Source organism: Gadus chalcogrammus, chromosome 1, assembly GCF_026213295.1.
Source record: "Gadus chalcogrammus isolate NIFS_2021 chromosome 1, NIFS_Gcha_1.0, whole genome shotgun sequence".
In the NCBI taxonomy this organism is placed as follows: domain Eukaryota; kingdom Metazoa; phylum Chordata; class Actinopteri; order Gadiformes; family Gadidae; genus Gadus; species Gadus chalcogrammus.
Window position 1 is genome coordinate 18,000,170 of NC_079412.1, and position 23,562 is coordinate 18,023,731.

General features: G+C 42.0%; 3 protein-coding genes and 4 non-coding genes across 22 annotated transcripts; all 7 read left to right on the forward strand.

Moving 5' to 3' along the window:
* The first annotated feature begins 5,965 nt into the window (after window positions 1-5,965).
* prim1 (DNA primase subunit 1) lies at window positions 5,966-10,468 on the forward strand. The gene is made up of 13 exons (XM_056593577.1): window positions 5,966-6,218; window positions 6,334-6,491; window positions 6,618-6,724; window positions 6,993-7,066; window positions 7,169-7,305; window positions 7,693-7,751; window positions 7,943-8,052; window positions 8,282-8,373; window positions 8,468-8,600; window positions 8,699-8,768; window positions 9,218-9,324; window positions 9,413-9,511; window positions 9,609-10,468. The coding sequence occupies exons 1-13, from the start codon at window positions 6,086-6,088 to the stop codon at window positions 9,626-9,628; spliced, it is 1,299 nt and encodes a 432-aa protein (XP_056449552.1). The 5' UTR covers window positions 5,966-6,085; the 3' UTR covers window positions 9,629-10,468.
* Window positions 10,469-11,072: 604 nt separating this feature from the next.
* naca (nascent polypeptide associated complex subunit alpha) lies at window positions 11,073-18,337 on the forward strand. Of its 15 annotated transcripts, none has more exons than XM_056593488.1 (10): window positions 11,073-11,180; window positions 11,730-11,804; window positions 14,516-15,774; window positions 15,835-16,426; window positions 16,929-17,014; window positions 17,218-17,295; window positions 17,404-17,550; window positions 17,697-17,825; window positions 17,908-18,030; window positions 18,214-18,337. In XM_056593488.1, the coding sequence occupies exons 2-10, from the start codon at window positions 11,735-11,737 to the stop codon at window positions 18,226-18,228; spliced, it is 2,499 nt and encodes an 832-aa protein (XP_056449463.1). In that variant the 5' UTR covers window positions 11,073-11,180; window positions 11,730-11,734; the 3' UTR covers window positions 18,229-18,337. The 15 variants fall into 15 exon arrangements, with proteins under 15 accessions (XP_056449463.1, XP_056449435.1, XP_056449473.1 ...); XM_056593460.1 differs by having other exon boundaries at window positions 14,516-15,744; window positions 15,775-16,426; XM_056593498.1 differs by having other exon boundaries at window positions 14,516-15,744; window positions 15,820-16,426.
* On the forward strand, window positions 17,070-17,141 carry LOC130392247 (small nucleolar RNA SNORD59). The gene has a single exon (XR_008896996.1). It is a non-coding gene; the product is annotated as a small nucleolar RNA SNORD59 (small nucleolar RNA).
* On the forward strand, window positions 18,072-18,143 carry LOC130392254 (small nucleolar RNA SNORD59). Its single transcript, XR_008896997.1, has one exon. It is a non-coding gene; the product is annotated as a small nucleolar RNA SNORD59 (small nucleolar RNA).
* Window positions 18,338-18,734: 397 nt separating the features above from the next.
* On the forward strand, window positions 18,735-23,262 carry LOC130385203 (prostaglandin E synthase 3-like). Of its 2 annotated transcripts, none has more exons than XM_056593590.1 (8): window positions 18,735-18,968; window positions 20,087-20,200; window positions 20,292-20,361; window positions 20,757-20,855; window positions 20,942-21,031; window positions 21,799-21,858; window positions 22,014-22,041; window positions 22,151-23,262. In XM_056593590.1, coding segments are annotated over exons 1-8 (483 nt in total). In that variant the 5' UTR covers window positions 18,735-18,966; the 3' UTR covers window positions 22,171-23,262. The 2 variants fall into 2 exon arrangements, with proteins under 2 accessions (XP_056449565.1, XP_056449574.1); XM_056593599.1 differs by having other exon boundaries at window positions 18,759-18,968; window positions 21,802-21,858.
* Window positions 20,554-20,625, forward strand: LOC130392235 (small nucleolar RNA SNORD59). The gene has a single exon (XR_008896994.1). It is a non-coding gene; the product is annotated as a small nucleolar RNA SNORD59 (small nucleolar RNA).
* Window positions 21,554-21,625, forward strand: LOC130392242 (small nucleolar RNA SNORD59). Its single transcript, XR_008896995.1, has one exon. It is a non-coding gene; the product is annotated as a small nucleolar RNA SNORD59 (small nucleolar RNA).
* Window positions 23,263-23,562: the final 300 nt, after the last annotated feature.

A 23,562-nucleotide genomic window follows, 5' to 3' on the forward strand; every position in this document is an offset into this window, starting at 1 on the left:
ACTTCCAGAGCCCCCCTCTGCAGGAACACAATTTATTGGCCTTAGGAAACCTCTCATCTTAAAACTGTTGTGCTCTCCTCTTTGTTCGTGTTTAGCGTTTTTACTACTGCAGAAAGCAAAAACAATAATATTTAGACTCCATTTTGTTGAATGTCCTGTTGCTAGTTGGTGTTTTTATCTACTGCTGGTAAGTTCTTATACGATGATAATCAGAGTTTGACTAAATATGCAATTAGGGCGATACAGAGATGACCAGGGGAACGGTAGTCTACACTGACTGTAACAAACTCTTTTATACTGCTTAACTGGAGAGAGAGCAAAATGAACAATTAAAACCCAAATCCATTCCTCGCATCACATTTTCAGACTGTTTTTAAACCTGTACATCTTTGTATAACAGCACAGTCATGTGTTGTAATGCTACTTAAAATGCACATTTGTAAAAAAAACAGCAAAAAAAAAACAGCAAACGTCCTAGTATTTGTGACTGTGCGCGAAGATTAGCACAATCAACTCTGTATGGTCTGGGTGTAAGAAAGAACAGGAGGGACGGAAGGACAATCGCCGTGGGTTGCAGTGTCAGGACCCGGTTGTCCACTCTCCCTCTCAGTGTGTCTGTCATCCCATTGTCCTTAACCAGCTGCAGAGTGAACACAGAGGAGGCAGCGATGGCACTCGGGGCCGTCCGTACAGTCGCTCCACAAGCCATACAGCTAATAAATACAAGAGATATGCAAAATATCTGATCCATTTGTGGGTTCCTTTCTTACCTTAAAAAATGATGGATGATTACCTTGCTTGAACGGGAGTTGAATTGACATTTAGGGCATTTGATCTCACTTGGTGGTCAAGTCTGTGTGAACACGCTGGTATCAAAAGCTGTTTCTGCACTGGGCCGTGCCTCAGCCTGGACCCAGACACAACTTGTCCAACAGCAGAGGCTATGGGCATCGTGGACTAAACCAAAACTAGGTGTAGTTTGGACGTAGTATAGATAAAACTTGGGTTCCTTTCTACCAAGCGACTTGAAATGTATTGATGACACTGCTGACTCTCAATGTGAAGAAAACCATATTCATGTATTATAATATCAGCCTTTTTTATATGATTTAAAATAGGTAAGTGCTATATAATGACCATATACTACAAACATATATAGGCTACATGTAGGCCTATGACAAGTAGGCTAATATATTTATAATAGCCTATATTTGGTAATACACCATTCAGCTATCGCTGCTCAATAGTAAATAGTTACTAAAACACTAGAGATATGTGTCTATTAGGGTTCAGCCTCTGCCCAGAGCCTTTATCTTTCGTTTTGCCTTTTTCTGACACGAAAACAAAGGAAATGTATCCACACCAAAAGGTACGAACCTTCGAAAGCCCAATACTGCCTCCTGGCTGCTATGCACACATAGCAAACACATTAGCAGTAACCATTACCCGACAGTAGACTTAAAGCATTCGTTATATAAATACATATTGCTAAGTAGATAATGGTATTGACGTGCCTCGCCCTCTAATGTGTCTCTTCTTAATATTCTTCATCCCTGTTATATGTGTCCGCTCGATGCGATTTAAAGCGTTCTCTACAGGTGACCCACATTGTGTCGTGGCCTTCAGTCTCGGGCTTCTACCGCCACCATGTGGAATAAAGTATGTTAATGCAGGATACAAGATTTTATTTCTGTTTAAAATCCCCTGACGAGGCAAATCCTTGTTATATTTGAATGATGCAATTTAAGGCCGTTTATGCATCTAATAAGCAAATCATAAGAATCAATTGTCTTCAAAATACAAACCAATGTTCTTTTTTTTGCGTTCTTTCTGATACCAGGTTCCATTTGGGAAGGATTAAAAAGGGATTTGCCAAGGCCAGCACACTCGAACCAATCGGTTGGTAGATTTCTGGGTTTGCTGAGGTGAGAAAACTCCCAGATGATCAATGGATCAACTAATCATATGCAACTGACTTCCACTTGATTTTATAAAATCTAGAGTTCCAAAATAACTTGGTAAAAGGGGTTGTGGACCCCTTTTGCTTGTCTGGCTGACATTCCCAGCTGTGCTCTAGAATTCTCCATGCCATCTTTACACTCCTAATGGAGCCGCGTCTTCAGCATGTCCAGGGGTCAATCTGTCTCTCAGTCCTCCCTAATCTATAGAGGGATATGTCATGGCCATTCTTGGCGTCGCCTACAGAGAGCTAAAAATGGGCCCGTCAATGTATTTGAGTTATTTCTGGATACAATGTTGAAGCTCTTTGATGTCATCATGTATGCCATGATACCCGCCTCGAACTTCGTCATTCGTCACTAGAATGGACGTTATTAGTGGGGTCCTTCTCTTGCTAGGTAATGTTACATTATATACATTTTACAGAAGGCAAATTGAATGGTGCAGCTTGTACATCATGTTATAATAGAAACAGTTCCTCAACTAAATCGGTTTGAAGGTTTCACTGTAAGAGAAAAATATTTGTAAAATGCTAATTTTGTAAATACTGTATTTCATATATTAATTTGTATTATGGTGCTGGTGGAAATGGGTCTCTTGGAGCGTGGGACGTTGGGGACGCGTGGGACCTCTCATGAATTCTAGAAAATAAACCAGCCCACAAGAGAGATGAGTTGAAATATTCAGCACATGTTAACACTTACCTTTAGGACCGGTGTCACATGTCACAACACACCTGATTACAACATTCATAGCCCACCAGCTACTTCTTATCAATAGAAGGGCCATCAAGGGTAAAGAAAATGTTTTAATAGAATAATTTAAAATTTTCCCTGAACATTTTCTGGGAATCTCTCAGGCACGCTCGTACATTGCTACTATAGAACTCAAACATTTTGAGCAAATATAGAGTAAAGAGTGTTTATAGCTGGGTTTCATTCGAGAAAAACAAGGCGCTGTTACCAAAGTGTCAGTTGTTCAATGTGATCATCAACCGTTCTTCCCAGAGCACGTTAAGGCATGTCTGGAGGTTTCCAAGGCTTTATGTCCTAGTAGCGCTTCAACCAAGAGTGCTAGAGGGGGGGAACTCGTCTGGCCTGATTAACCAGCCAGGCATCAGACAAACCCTCAAGTCCATCAGAAGGAGATTCTGGTCGACAGCAACGTCCTCAGATGTCCACTCGTTCCCCCCTGCGCTGTCCGCTTCCTACGCTTACATGACCATGGTCCCAGATCTCAGTGAATCCACCAGTTTACCCTCATCAGAGGGTAACACCATGTATTTTAGTCTCTGGTTCTCTAAGGCGGCCTCTTCTCAGGAGGAGGCCTGTCTTATTGTGCAACGACGTGTACCGTCTCCATGGGTTACTGCAAGACTTTTGTCCCCCTGTTTTGTCTGTTCAGTTAACATGGCCTGACAATGTGGAAAACAGCCTCTAGTCCTCCTTTAATGACAAGTCACCCTTTGAGTGTCAGATGCAAGCGCACCTTGAACTCCCGCTTCCCTGCTGAAAGCAAGCTTACAGTCTGCCTGCTACACCGCAAGCCACCGGCCTATTCGAGCCCAGAAATGACCTGGCTGGCAGCTTGAAAGCTGGAATAACTTCATCGAGGTGTCCAAGCAGCCCCAGTCGCCTTGCGCCTCTGAAGCTGCTCCTAGGAACGGGGACCCAGTCCCGACCACCTGCTCGGCATTCTGGTTCTCTGCTTTTGGGTCCAACCTGAACATTTCTTAAACACTGGGTCGTGGAAACAGTTTAGCAGGCTTGCAGAGATGGATGGGCCAGCATCACTTAACGGGCCAGTGTCGTTCAATGTGAGCTGTGGGCACTTAATGGGAGGTATAGCAAAGTGCACCTCAGGCAGAGGTCTGCACAGCTACCACATGGGCAGACAAACAAAACAATCAAACAGTCAGCGTTGCGATGGCAGTCTGAGTCAGGAGTCATGAGTGCTCTATTTTCCACCTCTCACAGTAGTGTTGTTACGACTAGCATGCCTTACTAGTCAGGAGGCTTGTCTCCCCTCAGCCCGCCTCCTCTCTCCCCTCAGCCCGCCTCCTCTCTCCCCTCAGCCCGTCTCCTCTCTCCCCTCAGCCCGCCTCCTCTCTCCCCTCAGCCCGCCTCCTCTCTCCCCCTCAGCCCGCCTCCTCTCTCCCCTCAGCCCGCCTCCTCTCTCCCCTCAGCCCGCCTCCTCTCTCCCCTCAGCCCGCCTCCTCTCTCCCCTCAGCCCGCCTCCTGTCTCCCCCTCAGCTCGCCTCCTGTCTCCCCTTAGCCCGCCTCCTCTCTCCCCTTAGCCCGCCTCCTCTCTCCCCTCAGCCCGCCTCCTCTCTCCCCCTCAGCCCGCCTCCTGTCTCCCCCTCAGCCCGCCTCCTGTCTCCCCATCAGCCCGCCTCCTGTCTCCCCCTCAGCCCGCCTCCTGTCTCCCCCTCAGCCCGCCTCCTGTCTCCCCCTCAGCCCGCCTCCTGTCTCCCCTCAGCCCGCCTCCTGTCTCCCCTCAGCCCGCCTCCTCTCTCCCCTCAGCCCGCCTCCTGTCTCCCATCAGCCCGCCTCCTGTCTCCCATCAGCCCGCCTCCTGTCTCCCATCAGCCCGCCTCCTGTCTCCCATCAGCCCGCCTCCTGTCTCCCATCAGCCCGCCTCCTGTCTCCCATCAGCCCGCCTCCTGTCTCCCCTTAGCCCGCCTGACACTTACAGTCAGTAGACAGTAATACCGGATTAATATAAATTATAAATTAATTATAAGTTCATTATTTTCATGCTTCTCTTTTGGCAAGAGCCAGGCAGCTGGTCTGTGACCCCTTGGTTCTGGAACTGTCTCTGCTGTCACTGGGTCAGTGGTCCTAGCAGAGGGGTGAGAAATAAAATCATTGTGAATCATTAAAAATAAGGTCTACTTTAGGTTTAGCTCACCTAAAGTAGGTGTAGCTCAGCTTTATTTTCTTAGTGACTTTAGTTTTGTTTTCATTCTATTAGAACTCCTAATTGTTGAAAACTGACTAACACCATTTGAAGATCTGAACCCACTGGTTGACAGTCCAGTATTTCATTTGTGTGTGTGTGTGTGTGTGTGTGTGTGTGTGTGTGTGTGTGTGTGTGTGTGTGTGTGTGTGTGTGTGTGTGTGTGTGTGTGTGTGTGTGTGTGTGTGTGTGTGTGTGTGTGTGTGTGTGTGTGCGTGTTATGCTTTCATAATCATGTTTGGTAAAAAATATGTTTAAGCCGAACAAGTCATAGTACAATAAAAGTAATTAGCAATACTGTATTAGTATTAGCGGTAATAAAAGTAGGCCTATAGCAATTAATGTTTTCATGGCAACATCTTGAGCAGCCTTTACTGATACATTTATGCTTGCCAATTTGCATGTCCCTGGCATAAACCAGCTCACCGGAAACCAAGGCAGAGAACAATAAATATATAAAACAATACAAAAACACTACAGGGTATCAGGACATTCGCTCCTTGCACTGCATGCATTACCATGATGGATTAAATATGAAACAAAAAAACTGACGTATATATATATTATATACGTCCGTTTTCTGAAGAAATGTCTGCAACAAAAATAATATCAGATACATCCCTAATATAAATATTATTTGAGAATGCATTGGTCTTACAGTGATTGGATTTCTAAAGCCTAAAATCAGAGACTAGGCCATTAGGCTGACTCTATAAGTAGGCATAACAGTGACTTTGTTGCAGTGTAAACTTTATGGGCAACTCAACACAAAGGAGATCCTGAACATGGCACACAACAGTGTCAACATTCAACGTGGGGCCAATGTGCCGACCTCTCTCGCACCATGGACAACAGGTAGGTCTACAGATCAGATTCAAAATAAAGGAGATGAAGCGAAACCGAAAATGTTAGTTAGTTATTTGTTTCGACAGTAGCGATCCCTATATCAAAATTAAAAATTAAAAACCTTATTTTACTAATTACTCAATATATTTAGGAGGCGGTTTTATATACAAAGTATTAAAAAAACATGCTAAAATACTTCCCGGAAATACGTCATAGAAGTGGAACTGGGTCTTTGGGAGTTTCGCGCGCGTTCTCCAAACCTGCTTGTCTGTCAGACTAACGATATTTTGTTGATATTTGATATTGCTGAACGCTTCGGTGGATGACCAGAACCTCTCATCTTAAAATGACATCTGCAGACTATGAACCGGCTTCTTTACCCGATTTGTTGCCACTCTACTACCGACGACTGTTTCCTTTCTCTCAGTATTATCGTTGGCTGAATTATGGCGGAGGTAAGTGTCCGTAACCACCACTCTGAAGTATTCGGCTTCCGACCTCTTTTTTTTTTTTTTTTACAATGATGGTGATTTATCAGTCTATACCTAATCCAGACATTTTATATTTTAGTTCAGAAGAACTACTTTCAGCATCGAGAGTTCTCGTTCACTTTAAAAGATGACATCTACGTCCGCTACCAATCCTTCAATACGCAGAATGAGCTGGAGAAAGAGATGCAGAAGATGAACCCCTACAAGATTGACATAGGCGCAGTATACAGTCACAGGGTAGGATGCTTAATAATTGAGAATGACATGTTCCTCAACCACAGTGTACCTGTCCTTTCACTAGATTCATTATTTCACCACATTCACTCCATGCTGTGTTGTGTTTACTTTCTCACCCGTATCAAGCCCAATCAACACAACACGGTGAAGTCTGGGACCTTCCAAGCTCTGGAGAAGGAGTTGGTGTTTGATATTGATATGACTGACTATGATGACGTGCGGAGTTGCTGCAGGTAAACTATTCTGCATTGACAAGTTCAACTGCTATGAGGCAGGTAGAATTTATAGAATTAATCTAAATGAATTTATAGAGGTCGAATTGATCTAAATGTGAATATTGATGCAGCACACCAGTGCCTCTTACTACCAGTTCAGTGAAATCTAGAGCTGATATGGTTCAAAACAAAAGCAGGACTTTGAGTTTGCACAATAACGTAGGGTCTTGGAACAATAGGTAGAATTTAAGTTGAACAAAACACAATGACAATGTTGTGGTTCTAGTGCGGCTGACATTTGCCCCAAGTGCTGGACCCTGATGACAATTGCCATCCGTATCTTGGACCGAGCTCTTCGGGGTGAGTTTTTAAAGGAGCTTCACTTATTCACTTTATCAAAACAATTCTTTGCACTTATGGGGCAAGATGGGAAATTTGTGTTTCTCTTCATTAACCTTTAAGAGGACTTTGGATTCCGACACCTTCTGTGGGTGTACTCTGGAAGGAGAGGAGTGCATTGTTGGGTGTGTGACGAGGCAGCAAGGAAGCTGTCTGTAGCGGCCCGCTCGGCTATTGCCGAATACCTCAGCCTGGTGAAGGTACTATAACAATTTACCAAACTTTTAATCTTGAACAAATCCTAATCCAAATCTTTTATTCTGACAACTGGGTCCATGTTTTTAAATTGATTTAAGTTGATAATTCCATTCATGAGCATTGAGTCTGTTTTTAGTACGTCAGGAGATACCGGAGAACAAGTGGAAAGCACTTCATTTCAGGCATAACATTATGTGGATGACCTGTCACTAACCTTACAGGAGCAGATAATCTATGAGCCTATCCATTTTTTAAAATTTCTTAGGGCTAATTGTTTCAACAAATTGTTAAAGTATTTGTGAAAAATACTGATGCACATACCTTACATACTGTAGGTAGTGGTACTAACCATGCATTGATCATTTGGGGCATTTGTCTTGTCTGTACAGGGAGGCGATGAAACTGTTCGGAAAGTAGTCTTGTCAGATCCAATTCACCCCTCCATCCGGTGAGATATAACTTTCTCTTCTAAGCCCTCACAAATTCTATGCTGTAGTTACCATTTTATTTAAATGTAATGCACCTCTGCTAGATTCATTCAAATAGATATTTTAGGCCGTTGTTTTCATGTGTAGGCAATATATTATAATATTAAATATGCTCTATTTTCTTTTTCGTATTTTCTATTTTCGCCAACAGAGATGCTCTGAAAGTGGTAGAGCACTACTTCCCACAGTATGCACTACATGACCAGGCGGTCTTGGGACTCAAGGAATCTGTTGACAAAGTGTTGGCCCTGGTCCCTGAAGATATCCTTTATGGTGGAACAGATAGCAGGGAGCCCTTATTGTGAAAGTATAGCATAAAACCAGGAGTTTTATAAATTGTTTATTTCAGTATTGGGTTTTTGCTTTGTTTTGGGTGGTAATGCTGACGAGTTGAATGAACACTCATCCTCTTTTTTTAGTTTGCACATATACCAGGAAAGTTCTCTTGAAGCATCAGTCTAGCCAAACCTTTCTTTAACTCTGCGCTAACATGTTAGAAAGGATTTACACACATACTTTGAGTCTGAGAAGAACCCAGAGAAGCGCTGGGGCCTGCTGAGGGGCTGCGCAACAACCAAACAGGTCAGTAGTCAGGATCACATCAAAAGATCTCCATTATAAAACTGTACACAAACAGTCGCAGTTTAATATGCCATTGTCCTATTTGCTTTCCCAGGGCACCCTGAAGAAGGGCCAGCACTTTGAGAAAGAGATCATGCTGCAGTACTGCTACCCTCGGCTCGATGTGAATGTCAGCAAAGGGGTTAACCATTTGTTGAAGAGCCCCTTCAGTGTTCATCCCAAAACGGGTAAGGAAAGATGTTGTAGAGTGGCCCGACACAAGATAGAGTTGTGCAATGAAGTTGCTTTGACCAATAATAACGTGTGGTCTCTCTACTGTGACTAGGGCGCATCTCCGTTCCCATTGACCTTAGGCAATTGGATAAGTTTGATCCGTTTGATGTACCCACAATCAGGTAGGCATTCTTCACCTTTGTCTTCAAAATGACAATTCTTCAGACTTTTCTTGGTAGAGTTTACATATGTACAGTATTAATATCTGCAGACTGTAGACATTTCTTTCGGATTATTCAACCAAACCAAGGCAATTTGTATTTTTTTGTTTACTTAATCCGTCTTCATTTTATTACGATTCATGTATGAACCAAATATTACATTTCTGAGCCATTAAGAAGCAATTTTTTGGTATTGGTACTTAATACACTAATTAAACAATTACTTGAATACCAACTACATTAACTGCGGAATCCACTTATCATTGCAGCACAAATGCATTTAAACATTGGCATTTTCATTGTTTTACTTTTAACTCATTAACACAGATTCACATTCCTCAAATGTATTTCTGACATTGCTGAAAGCTGATCTATTGATACTACGTCTTTATTTTTAAACGTCACGCTAGTCTTATTTGCGCGGAACTGGATCGACCCAGGGTGGGGGAGGAGGAAGAGCAGGTGCCTAAGGAGAAGGACAGTGATATAGATGCAGCGGAGAGACGAAGGATTAGAGGTACAATACAGCATGTTCTACATTTTCTTTGGAATGATTCATGAACACACAAATTGATTTGCTATTATCACTGAATAATTCTAAACAGATTACAAACGGACGAGCCTAGCAAAATACGTGAAGGTTTTGGATCAGTTCCTGGACGGAGTGGCCCTGTCCAACAGAGGAGAACTGCTGAAGAAGAGTGGTGGGTTTGAGACCAAGATGGTGTCGGCACCTGAAGCAAGAGTTATTTTGCATGATGGCGATTTTCTTGTTTTTCATTGTTGTTTTTTATTCTGCAGATCTTCAAAAGGATTTCTGATTGACCCTCACCCATCCGCGTCACCAATAAAATTCCATGCATCTTGTTGTATAGATCATATTTGTTATAAATTGTTTTGTTGCTTTTTTCTACCACATAAATACTGAATACACGTCCTGTATCATTGTTGTTCTTGTTTTACTTGTGGATGGTTTTACGGACATGTGTTTATACACAGCATTCTAACATTGCATTTTTTTTAAATGTGGTACTGGAACACTTAAATGAAATCCTACATACAGTAAACCAAAAAAATATCATTGTATTGACAAGATCTCTTAGTTGAAACCTTGTTTAAACAGCTCTTTATCATGCGGTATTGGACGACTACAACAACTCAACCTAGTATCCTCAAAGCATGTTAATGTTCTGTCTTGGAAATATTAATCGTAGCTATAATATCAAATGATATATAAATTACAGTAACCTTGTTTTTGTAATTACTAGTCAATTGATAAGTCATGTGTATGCATTCTCCCTGAACCTAGAGATACCTCCCTTCCTCTAATTGAAAGGTATTCAGGTGGTTTGCATTAGCATTGCCACTGTAGCCACAAAGTCTAATACTGGGGCATGCCAATCTACTGACTTATTTTGTTAAGATTCTTTTAACTGTCTTGCTGACATGACTGTCCACTTCCCCCATAGTGTATTACAAATTAACTTTTAATCTCGCCTGCCACGGCTGAATTCAGCCATCACCAATCCTAAACTCTTCACGATGGTCACTCTCCCCCTCACCTTTGTTTTGTTACTGCCCACGATGTTTTGTTACTGCCCACAATGAATCATGCACATCCATTGTCTCATTGAATAAATGCTTGGTCAATTGCTGCCTGTATTTTCCCTTGATCATGCTGTAAAATCCAATTATTTAGCTGTCAAGTGTCCTAAAATAAGTTTTAAGTACACAACTCTAACTACTATCATCCAACCATCCAACAAACATCTGGTGCATTATGAACTCATTCTGAAATAATTAAGCTATCGCTCTTTGCAACATTCAAAATAAAACATTTATATTTTCCATCAGGAAGCTGGGGGCCTGTATGGATGTAGTTGGATTTTATTTCGTTTCAAGATTATGTTTATTTGTATTTTAGTTATCAAACAACTTTATTATACATTTCTCTAATATCCTTGTCATGTGTATTTGTTGGATTCAGTATGTGTAGCTGAGTCGTATTAACTTAAAATTATTTAAAAAAAATAGGTTAACCAAAAAAAGTCACATTACAAGACAGGACATTACCGCCCTTGAAGGGTATCGCTTGGCGATGATAGATTTAAGTAGAATACCGAATAAATTGAAAATAACTGGAAGTAATCACAAAAAAATATTTCGAAATGTAATGAAATTGAATTGAAATCAAAGTTAATTCAAGGTTATCTTCTAAACATAATCACAACAAATGGCATACCTTTAATACAAGCTTTCAATGTGCACAAGAATTTCACCCGGAATAAGATTGAACTGCTAAACCGGATATTACGGCGAGCGAGGGGTCAACAGTTCTCTCTCACAGCCATCTTGGATATACCATCTGAGTCGGTAAGTGTCTCTGACAACAATCTAATCTAATCTGGTTGTTTAATACATGTTTATGTTTTTCTGATATACGTAACATCTCTCTAATAAATAAAGGCTACCTTCCCATGTAGTTATTTTTGTTTTCCAAGTCACCCATAGTCGGATAGGCTTGTTGTATCGCCGACCATTGGCCCAAAATGGGGGAACATGACTTGAGTTTCCTAGGCATGGAGCCTTGTTCATGACAAACGTTAAGCTTGACCACTACTTACGTTTAATACACGACTGTAGTGTTTAGAAGTCAGTATGTATAATTATGTATTCTCGCTTTAAAATCAGAGGGTAAAAGAGGATCTCAATGCAAGCGAATCTCGCCTCTAGATAACATCTCCGGAGAAGCTAGCGTTCGGTAGGGAACTACAATGAGCTGAAGCATGTGCATTAACTTACATTTTTGGCCTGGCCAACCTTTTACGCAAAACTAAATATCAATCCTACTAGTGAATTGTTCTGCCTATTTTCAAGCAAGTGACATCGTGTATTTCATTGAGTGTAACTCTGCCCTATCAGCTACCATGCCAGGCGAAGCAACAGAAACGGTCCCAGTCACCGAGCAGGAGATGCAGCAGCCTCAAGTTGAGACTGGTTCGTATACAATTTTACAATACGCATGATTCAATTACAACAGTTTTCACTGGGATCCTGGTGTACTTCGATTAAATTGGCCTTACGCTCTACATATGTTTAATCATGTTCACAATCGGAATAGTGTAAAGATTTAAGTGACTTGGCCAAGCAGGCGGGGGGCTGGTTTAACAGGTGATCAGTCTTTAGAATGTCACTAGACCTCCCTCAGTAACGCATGGCTGTATCTACCAACATATGTTGCTTGGATGGATATTCTTAACTCAGACCACCCAGGTCAGGTCTGGACTAGACCATTCTACAATTATTTATTTAAGATTTAAAGTTTTTGGATGTTAATTTTGTGCATCTAACTACATATGGTTACATACATATCACTTGGAAATCATAAACACAATAGTTAACCAGGATCCCATCTTTGTTTACACACTTGGTGATGTGTGGTGGTTTTGTTCTGACAGCTAGGTTTGCTACATAATGCATGCACGTTTTTGGATTTTAGGGACTAATATGGCATGGTTTGTATTTAACTGGTTTATAACCTATATTATGGGCGTTTAACTATTGTATTTGTCACGATATTAATACTCTTATATTAACAGTGTTTTATGTGAGCTTGTCAACATAACTTTCAATTAAAATAAAAAAAAGAATTTAAGTCATTAAGGCACTGAATGGTAATTGGAGGTTGCTACATGTCCAGTCAATGAAGAATTTTAATTATGGGTGGGATATATTTAGCTGGTAATGGCAGAAATTATGTTTTTATTTTTATAAGTCATAATCAAATGGTTCTAGCATTAAAAATAATTCTCAAACTTTTTTCTAATGATAAATTGTCAATAAAACAGTTTAACGTTTAAATTCATTGCTATAATTATACCTCCTAATTCAATACATTGCCTTTTTCAACGGATGTCAATGTTTTGACATTTCTAGGGGAATTCTTTTTTGCTTTTTGATTAGTTCCAATGCGTGTGTTAACAACTTGAAACCGGGCCACAAAGACATCTTGAATCCACTTCATTTGTACACTGCATGGGTTTTGGGACCACACTTGCGTCTACACCCCACTTTTAATACACGGTGAGAAACTGGTTATGCATTCTTCAGCATCCTCACATCCACGATAAGTTGAGCACAATCCCAATGTGTTTGTAAATAACATGTTTGAATGTGCAAGCAAAATGGCTCCTCACACTACTGTGACCGCCCTGTCCCGGGCATCCTCCTGTTCCTCCCTCCTCTATATCAGCGGCAGTGGAGTTCAATACCTCTGCTCTCCCTGAGAAGGCCGTTCCTGTAGGAAACGAGGCACCCCAGCTGCAGAGTTCTGTGCCTTTAGAAGCTTCTGTTCCTAAAAAGATGTCTGAGGATGTTTCTGAGGCCTTTGATCAGTTTAACGGTGCTGACGCAGTCGAAGTGGCCAAAGATCAGGTTGTAGTGCCTGCTGTTGAGGTAGCCCCTGTTGTACAGCAAGAGACGCCTGCCAACCCTTCAGAGGCTGCTGCTGAACTGCCACCGACTGATGACCCTGTCCCCCTGGCTGAAGCTTCCCCTTCTGCTTCAGGAGAAGAAGAAAAAGGAGCCATTACTGATGAGATAGTTGACACTCAGGAGACCGCTACAGTGGTAGGCAGTGAGGAGACCGCTACAGTGGTAGGCAGTGAGGAGACCGCTACAGTGGTAGGCAGTGAGGTGACCGCTACAGTGGTAGGCAGTGAGGAGACCGCTACAGTGGTAGGCAGTGAGGAGACCGCTACAGTGGTAGGCAGTGAGGAGACAGCTGTAGCAAGTCAGGAGACAGCTGTAGCTGTCACAACTGAGAGTGAAGCTCTAGAGTTTACTGATGAAATTCTGGCTGAAGTGAAGTGTGCAGCTGAAGTGGTTCCAGTGGATGCTAAACTGTCACCTTCCAAAGACCCAGTTGTAGACAGTGAAGCTGGGAACTCTAGTGTTGCTATCAAATCTACCGATGTGGAAGTTGACAGCCGGAAAACTGCTACACAGGACCCCGGAGTAGTGTTCGGTGCTAAGAATGTAGATCTAGCCTCTCAAAAGGAGAACCCAGTTGAGAGAGAACCCTTTGCAGTCAACAATAAGGGCATCCAGTCGAAGCAGTCTAATAATGCAGGCGCATCCCATTCCACCCGACAACTGTCAGGTGGGTTAACATGCATAATATTCTTATCCACACACCTTAACCCTTAAAATCCTATGGAAAAGGCAATATGCTTGGGTTCAAATCTGGTTGAGATTTTAAAAGGGTTGTAAAAGGTTGGTTGTCATTTGGTTGCAGATAAAAGCCTCTTGGTGAAATATTAATTGAAGCAGGCCAGTCCAACAAAATAATAAAAAATTGAACTTGAATGAAGCCACTTAGACTAAAATAAATGACATCAGCAGTTGCTCTGAACTAAAGTTATAAAAGAAATATAATTTTAAGAAACTCTAATTGCATGTCCGTTAAGCCATGTCCTGTAGTTTGCTATGCAGTGACACTAAAGTGTATACACACAGTAGGGCTTGGTTTGTTGGTTGATCAGTGCATCTTCATCTTGAGTGTGTACTGGAGCATTGCGTGAACAGGGTGTGCATTTTGATTGAGTGTGACCGTGTGAAGGGATTATGCCTTGCCCTTTGATTATACAACCCGCATGATAGCATTTACCCCCCAAATCACTTTTCAAGAATAAATTTGTTCTATCTAGCAACACCTCCTGCCCAAGCTGCCACCCAGAAACCCAAGGCTGCTGGTGGCAATGTTAAGGCCAAAGGCAAAGATGCCAAGAGTGGGTCGAGTGCCACTGCCCCAAAGGCTGTCCCTGGCAGAAGAAAACGATCCTCAATGTCTGCCTCTTCTGCATCTCCTACTTCCCCAAAGAATACACCTTCCTCAACCCCACGCTCCCCCGTAGCATCTCCTCTAGCCTCTTCTATTGATTCATCTAAAACCCCAAAGGTTGTTAAGGCTGGTAAACAAGGAAAACCTAAAAAAGGGGAAGCCTTTGGGTCGCCTTCAGTCCCTGCACCTGTGGAATCTAAGGCAGCTCCTGCAGAGATGAAGCCAGTAGACCCTAAGCCAGACTCGGTTGAAGTGAAGGCTAAACCTACTCTTGCTCATCCTCAAACGGCCTCACCAAGCCTCACCAAGCCTGCTTCCGCCCCTGTTGCCTTTAAGGTGACCTCAAAGCCTGCAGCATCAGCCCCAGTTTCATTTTCAGATACTCTTGAGTCCGGCACCTCCAAAGCACTAGTTGAAAATAAAACCGCCCTACCTCAAGCAGCCCCGGTTACTCCAGTAACTGATGAGGATCTCCCACCCCTCATCCCACCAGAAAAGCCAGTCAGTATGCCAGCTCTTCCTCTAGAAACCGTGAAACCAACACCCAAGGCGGAGGCTGTGACACCTTTACCCAAGGCAGAAGCTGCCAAGCCAGCACCCAAGTTGGAGGCACCCATAGTAAAGGCTACCATGGTGGAGGCCCCCAAGGTAGAGGCTGCCATTCCGGCACTCAAGGTAGAGGCTGCTAAGGTAGAGGCTGCTAAGGTGGAGGCTGCCAAGGTGGAGGCTGCCAAGGTGGAGGCTGCCAAGGTGGAGGCTGCCATGGTGGAGGCTGCCAAGGTGGAGGCTGCCAAGGTGGAGGCTGCCAAGGCTGAGGCTGCCAAGGCTGAGGCTGCCAAGGCGGAGGCTGCCAAGGCGGAGGCTGCCAAGGCGGAGGCTGCCAAGGCGGAGGCTGCCAAGGCGGAGGCTGCCAAGGCGGAGGCTGCCAAGGCGGAGGCTGCCAAGGCGGAGGCTGCCAAGGCGGAGGCTGCCAAGGCGGAGGCTGCCAAGGTGGAGGCTGCCAAGGTGGAGGCTGCCAAGGTAGAGGCTGCCAAGGTGGAGGCTGCCAAGGTGGAGGCTGCCAAGGTGGAGGCTGCCAAGGTGGAGGCTGCCAAGGTGGAGGCAGCCAAGGTGGAGGCAGCCAAGGTAGAGGCAGCCAAGGTAGAGGCAGCCAAGGTAGAGGCAGCCAAGGTAGAGGCCGCCAAGGTGGAGGCCGCCAAGGTGGAGGCCGCCAAGGTGGAGGACGCCAAGGTGGAGGCTGCCAAGGTAGAGGCTAGAAAGGTGGAGGTACCTGAGGTAGAGGCTGCCAAGGTGGCGGATGTCAAGCCAGCTCCAAAGGTAGAGGCACCCAAGGTGGAGGATGCCAAGCCAGCTCCAAAGGTAGAGGCACCCAAGGTGGAGGATGCCAAGCCAGCTCCAAAGGTAGAGGCTGCCAAGGTGGAGGATGCCAAGCCAGCGCCCAAGGTAGAGGCTCCCAAGGTGGAGGATGCCAAGCCAGCGCCCAAGGTAGAGGCTCCCAAGGTGGAGGATGCCAAGCCAGCGCCCAAGGTAGAGGCTCCCAAGGTGGAGGATAACAAGCCAGCGCCCAAGGTAGAGGCTCCCAAGGTGGAGGCACCCAAGGAGAAGAGTCCCATGCCCCGTAAACTTACGTTTGCTGAGGCTGTTGCAAAACCTGTTGTTAAACCTGAAATTGAGATTATCAGTCAACCCCCTTGTGAATCTGAATCAACCCCAAAATCTGCCCCTTCAACTGCTAAAACCTCAGCCAAGGCGGTGCCTGTGATGAAGAACGACAAGGGTATTTCTGCTTCATCCTGTCCGTCCAATTTATTTGTGGTTGCCTTTTGTAATGGTACAATCTTGATTAGTGGTGGATATATACAAATGTATCTTAAAAACAAAAATATTTGCTCTTGCATTTACCACTGGCCTGTTTCAAAGATAACCTTGTTAGGACCAAACACCTTTTGCAATTTTATAATTATATATAAAAGGAACATTCACTGTTCCGCAGTGAAGGTCGCTCCTGTATGGGCAGGTATGGTTCTGTTTTAAGGGTCCTTGTTTGTCCTATTTCGTGCCAGAAAAAGGTGATGTCAGGGTGGTTGGGGATATAACATGACCACTCATGTAAAAGTGCCTACATTTAAACAAAAAATAAGAATATGTGATTACATATCACATCTCTTAATCCCATTATTTTAATAGTAATTGTTAGGACAATCATGCAATTGGGATAATGTGAATCCTTTTTCTTTATTAAAGCAAGTTTATTAATTGATGTATATGTGGTGTTATAGGATCTGGCACAGAGTCCGACAGTGATGAGTCGGTACCTGACTTGGAGGAACAGGACTCTGCACAGACACAGACGCAGCAGGCCCAGGTAAGAGCCGTGTTCAATTCATCACAATTACCGAATAAATTAGTTTGTGATTGACTCTTCTGTGATGAATGACACAGTGACTTTCGTTCTTCTGAGTTTACTGAAGCCAACCTCTGTTCTTAGAAGAGAAACGTAGATTAATGTAATTTGTTAATTCAATTGAAAAAAGGTCCTTCATAGACTGATTGAATGTCTTCCAACAGCTTGCAGCTGCTGCCGAAATTGACGAAGAACCAGTCAGCAAAGCCAAACAGAGCCGCAGTGAAAAGAAAGCACGAAAGGTAGGCTAACTTTTGTGTGGCTCCTCAGTTATTCTTTTAAGACCGTTTCTATGACACTTGTCTATCCTGTATGTTTGAATGAATTTATAACAAATGTTGTTTCTGCAGGCAATGTCAAAGCTTGGTCTGAGGCAGGTAACTGGTGTCACCAGAGTGACCATTCGCAAGTCCAAGAACATCTTGTTTGTCATTACCAAACCAGACGTTTACAAGAGTCCTGCATCAGACACCTACATCGTCTTCGGTGAAGCTAAGGTATTTAACCATCAGTCTCTATTCTTGTGTAACCATTCCTTTTGTAAACAATATTATAGTGCCCTATGAATCAGTGTGGATAAACGTGAAGCCAATATTTTATTGCTGAAGGATGAGATATTGATATTCGTGTTCCTCTTCAATAGATTGAGGATCTCTCTCAACAAGCTCAGCTGGCCGCTGCTGAAAAGTTCAAGGTACAGGGAGAAGCTGTTTCAAACATCCAGGAGAACACACAGACGCCAACAGTACAGGAGGAGAGTGAAGAGGAAGAGGTAAAAATATTGTCAAAAGACAATGATTTGGATGCTAGAGTATGGCATATTACCTGTTTACTAAACTATGTATTTTGTTAAGGTTGACGAGACTGGCGTGGAGGTCAAGGACATTGAACTTGTCATGTCGCAAGCCAACGTCTCTCGGGCTAAGGCTGTACGGGCCCTGAAAAACAACAACAACGACATTGTCAATGCTATTATGGTATGATATCCAAACACTTCAAATGTTGTATTCAGAGTTCCCTTTGTATGATGATTGATACAGTGACTTTCGTTCTTCTGAGTTTACTGAAGCCATATTCTGTTCTGAAAAATGGAACAATTCTCTTTGCTTGGCTATTAAATATTTTTGCACTTATCCTAACACATCTTTTTGTCTTTGCAGGAGTTGACAATGTAATCGGAACGCTCGGGGCAAAGTGGTCAATAAAGGTTGCTGATTTACTCTACACTTGTTTGTACAATTTATACCCAAGATGGAAATAAAGTTGTGGCTTGATAAAATGAAACTGCTGTCTGTGGTCTTGATAAAAAAAAAAAACAGGGAACATTTGAAATGCTTGTGATTAAGAAGGATCTTAATAATTTTGCTGATATTACATTATTTACACAATAAATGAATTGAATAACTAACTAATGGCATACAGAGGGATATTTGGGATGAGATCCAATTTCTAAATAACATATGAATACAGTATTTGAAACCAGATATAAAATGTAGTTATTTGTATTAAGATTAGACAGTAATCTCAAAGCTGATATTGAGTCTGGTAGTTCACTAGGATATACATACAGGCAAATCAATTTACTTGGATATAAATATACCGGTTTCACGCCTGAAGTGGTAACTACGCTTAAAAGGCGGCTTGGAAATAAAGCCATGTGCTTCCTACATTTGACCAGCAGCTGTCGGTGAAGGCTCTAGTCGAGAGTCGTACTTGAGGATAGGTTATTCTAGAAACCTCTGGTACCCGGAAGCTGCGTCAGTATCGTCATTCTCGTCAGGCGATAGGCTACAGATTTCGGAGTCCAGTCATTGGAGCCGTTGCCGTGTGAACACATTGTTAATTTTGCTTTTATAGCATTGCTGTCAAAATAATACCAGCTACTCCGTGAAGACTATCGACGCTAGGACAACATGTAAGTTTTGCACATGTAACCAGTATATGCCCACAGACTGGCCGTTTGCGGCGGCCATGTAGTAGAAGTAGGATCCAGCTAACATCCATTCAACAACATGCTCTGTCGAAGGCGGGATGTTTGGCCTTACTCCGAGTTGTAACAAGCGCTAGACTCGGGTTTTGGCTTTAGCCGTCGCTACAGTGCACACAAGGGCTTCATCACTAACTTTTATAGAAATAATGTTTGGCTTTATGTGCTATTCGAGATGTCTTGTCCAAATGGCACGAGTCATGTGCACCGCATGGCTTAAACGCTAGCTAAGTGGCGCTAACGTAGTGCTGCTAGCGTCGTTAGCCTTGGATAGCTTTGGGTTAAGCTTCTTTCATTCGAAATTATATTGCAATATTTTAAGATTCCTTTTTTTTTTTAAATGCTCACTGCTATTTGTGTGCTCAAATAATTTGCGTTTGCAGATAATACGATCAAGTGGATTCATTGGCTTACACGGTCCACGATGTAATGATTCAGTATAAATTAGATTAGTTGGTCAGTATTAGTCTACGTTTCGCTGTACTGCTTTACTGTTCATTCCTTAGATTTGAACGTCATGTAATTGCTCTTTTTGGTGGTCATTATTTGACAAGTGTGTTTCGTGACTAGATCTTAAGCTATTCTATGTGCACTAGGCCTGTGTGCGGTCTGTGATCATGCCACAAGGCTGAACAATTGGCACAATGATGTGAGGTCTTACAATTCATTTTATCTCATGAAATATTAGAAAATATTAACTAATTTGTAAGGGTAATTAATTTGGTTATATTTTGACTCTTTTACATCGAGTCATGACATTCGATCACTCTGGTAACTAGATGCTCAATGGCAACCTGATACATATGCCTTTTGATGCTAATCAGTTATATGGAGACTAGCCCTAATACATGTTGCAGTTGGGTTTACAAGTATCATTCATCTTTTAGTTACTTCTAAATTTGACCTTTTCCTATATGCTGATTATTCCAGTATTATTCCCTCATCAAAGCTTGTAACTGGTATAAATGTATAGATATTATGTATACAGCATTGTATATCCAAGTTACCTCTTTTGAAGGCTGATTTGAGTGATTCTCTTTTTAAAGGATTCCAGCATCTGCAAAGTGGTACGACAGACGGGATGCTGTTTACATAGAGTTCTGCGTGGCAGACAGCAAGGATGTCAAGGTCAACTTTGATAAAACAAAGTTTGGATTTACGTGAGTTCTAATACAATGAAAAATTGAGCTTTCTACATTTTATTTGTTTGAACGGACATAATGTATGCCTTTTTTCTTTTCTTATTTTCAGTTGTATCGGAGGAACTGACAATGTCAAACATGAAAATGAAGTTGACCTCTTCGAAGCCATTGATCAAAGTGTAAGTTATTACGTTCGGTTCACTCTAAGACTAAGGGAATGAATACTGTCCAATAATTATTTTTTCTGCCTAACAAACCATTAAACCCAGTCCATTACACTTCCTATTCATATTCAACACATACAGAAACCTATCCCTATCCAATTTCCGAACATGTATAAAAAAAATCTGCCATTCATAATTGTGGTTGACTCTTCTGTGATGATTGACACAGTGACTTTCGTTCTTCTGAGTTTACTGAAGCCAACCTCTGTTCTGAGAAGAGCAACATATAAAGTTTTTTTTTTTTTCTTTGCAAGAAATGAGCTGGTGGGCTCGGGCTGTTGCTGTCATTTTGTAAAAGTAGATCATTGTACATTTCAAATATAATTATATATTTCTTCTGCCTGTAACAGGAATCCAAACAGAAACGCACAGACCGCTCAGTGTTGTGCTGTTTACGGAAAGCGGAGCCAGGGAAGGCATGGCCCAGGCTAACAAAAGAGAAAGCTAAGGTCAGCACTACATCATTCGTACTTGATTTCCCCTCCCAATTCTACTGGTAACATGCTAAAATAAACCTCAATGTTTTTTTCAACAGCTCACTTGGCTCAGCGTTGATTTCAACAACTGGAAAGACTGGGAGGATGACTCCGATGAGGAGATGGGCAACTTTGACCAATTCTCAGATGTAAGCTAAGAAATCTCATTTCAAAGATATCATGTAGTACAAGTATATGATATCCAATGAAAGCGTACTTCCTTAAGGTTCTAGGGGACAGTCTTTTGGAACTAGGAAACCCAGATAGGGAGATGTCTACAAATTGCAGACAAAACTTTTTGCCTTAACATTATTGCAGGAAAGAAAATGGGTATGCTTGCATGCTATTCGTTATGTTATGCCATTGTATGATGCCGTGTAATTAAATAAGTCTGCAGCAGAGCCCTAATGGATTCAGTAATGATTCTAAAACCTTGGCTGCTGGAGGGGGCCACGGCAATGTTTCCCCATTGGCCAGTCATTCATTAATATTTTGGTTTTCTTTGCGGCTGTTAACATCTTGTGCACCAGCTTTTCTTAAACAATTCTTTTTCTGCCAAAAAAAACCATTAAACCCAGTCAATTACACTTTCTATTCATATTCAACGCATGCAGAATCCTAGCCATGTCCTTCAAATTTCTGAATATATATATATATATAAAATTGTTGACTCTTCTGTGATGATTGACACAGTGACTTTCGTTCTTCTGAGTTTACTGAAGCCAACCTCTGTTCTGAGAAGAGCAACAAATGAATGTCATTTTTTTTGTTTAAAAAGCATGAAATTAGTTGGTTGGCTACTTTTCAAATAAAACCTTTTTTTTCAAAAAACAACTGTTAAACTAACTACACAACTGCTCAAGTCGTCTACATTATCCAGAACCGTCGATTTGTTACTTTATTTTCTTTCTTTCAGATGATGAACAACATGGGAGGTGAGGATGACCTACCTGATCTAGATGGAGCAGCAGAAGATGTAAGATGTTTTCCTCTTTTATATGGACCTTATCTGTTAAAGTATAGACTGTAAAAGATTGGATAGTGGACAGTGGATATAAGCTATCGTTTTAAATAGTATGGTACACAAGCTGCCTTAACATTGTTTAACGCCTCACTTTTGTTCTATAACAGGAGGACTCTGCGGATAGTGATGATGAAAGTGAGTTCCATTTCTATTAAACCAGTGCAGAATCCCTTGGATTCACATGGATGGTTATTTTTTATATCGAACTGTTCTAATGTGCTAATTACTTTATTTCTTCTTCTAGAAATGCCAGACTTGGAATAGAAGACTTGAAACCCTGAATGGAGAGGCAAGGAGAGAAAGCAGGGGGATTCATTAAACTGTATATCTTGAAATATGAAGGCAGTGACAAAGCTGTACACATGAGTTGGTAGCCATATTTAAATCCATAGCCTCAACTCCAATACATTACCATCAGTCCACTGAAGGTTGTTATGCATTGTATTGTACAGAGCAGATATCTCCACTTCCATTTATAGTACTGCGTTTTTGGGGTATCCTGTTTTGCCGTTAATTACAGCTAAGCACATGTTTTCGTAAAAAAAAAAAAAGACCATAGTTGTCCTCAACTGAGCAATACATGTCAGGATATTTACAAATTGGTTTGTGATGTGGAAAAAGGCTTACTAACAATACAAGGTTTTGAGTTTCAGTCTAGTAAATCTTCTCAAATTACTTTGGAAGGCACAACCCCAGACCTTAGTTGGAATAAATGTAATTTCTGATTCGGTTATTTAAAGTTCTTCATGTGGCATGTATTCAATATCAAGGGACCTATCAAGTGTCTGTAGCTTAGTGCTCCAGCCTACATATTTTCTCCCGTGTCTTATCTGCTTGTGGTCTTTTGTAAAATTGGAACATTCTGTCTGTAACTCCACTTAAACAAACGAAAAACTGCATATTCTTAATCATAACGTAACAGTTACTGGAATATACTTTTAATCATCCCGTACATTTTGTTATCTTTAGCAGCAGACTCCACCTCCGCCTAACATTCTCACTTAAGTCTTCATAAGAAAGTTAACATGCTGTTTTCAGACCGAGGCAGGCATGGAAGACATCCAGTTTTCTTCTACCCTCAAGTTTATTTTCCAAGTTAAACTAGAATAGATCCTCCCTTGGTGGTCATGTTTGTGTTGAAATGAAATGGCTCTGTGTAATGACCAAATTATATTTGCACTGTCAAAATGATGGGGGAGACAATTGAGCATGCCGGTAGTTGTGTATTTCAACTGGTGGTTGGGTATTTCAACCTAGTTATCACAGGCTGGTTAATCACCAACTTCGGTTATTGTTAAATTACAGTGGAACCGTTTTTTTATTTGTCTACATCTTTCTAATAAACTGTCTAAATCATTATGTTAAAGGTGTGCTCTTATATTTTCTTTCAGTGTGGCATATTCAATTTCCAGTCAACTTTAAAAAAAATAAATAATACCCTGATGGTGTCATCACCTATTAAATACTTTGGGGAAAGTAAATAATCGTATTTTATCGTTTATTTAGTAAACCAAATGACTGGAGGATCATCCCTCCGAACTGCTTGATGTGCGTATTAGCATACTTCATACTTAGGCCTGATCATCCGCTGTCATTTGTGTCTTCAAGTTCCTGTTTATCTATAGGGGCGTATCAAAGTAAAAGCCTGGCTCGAAT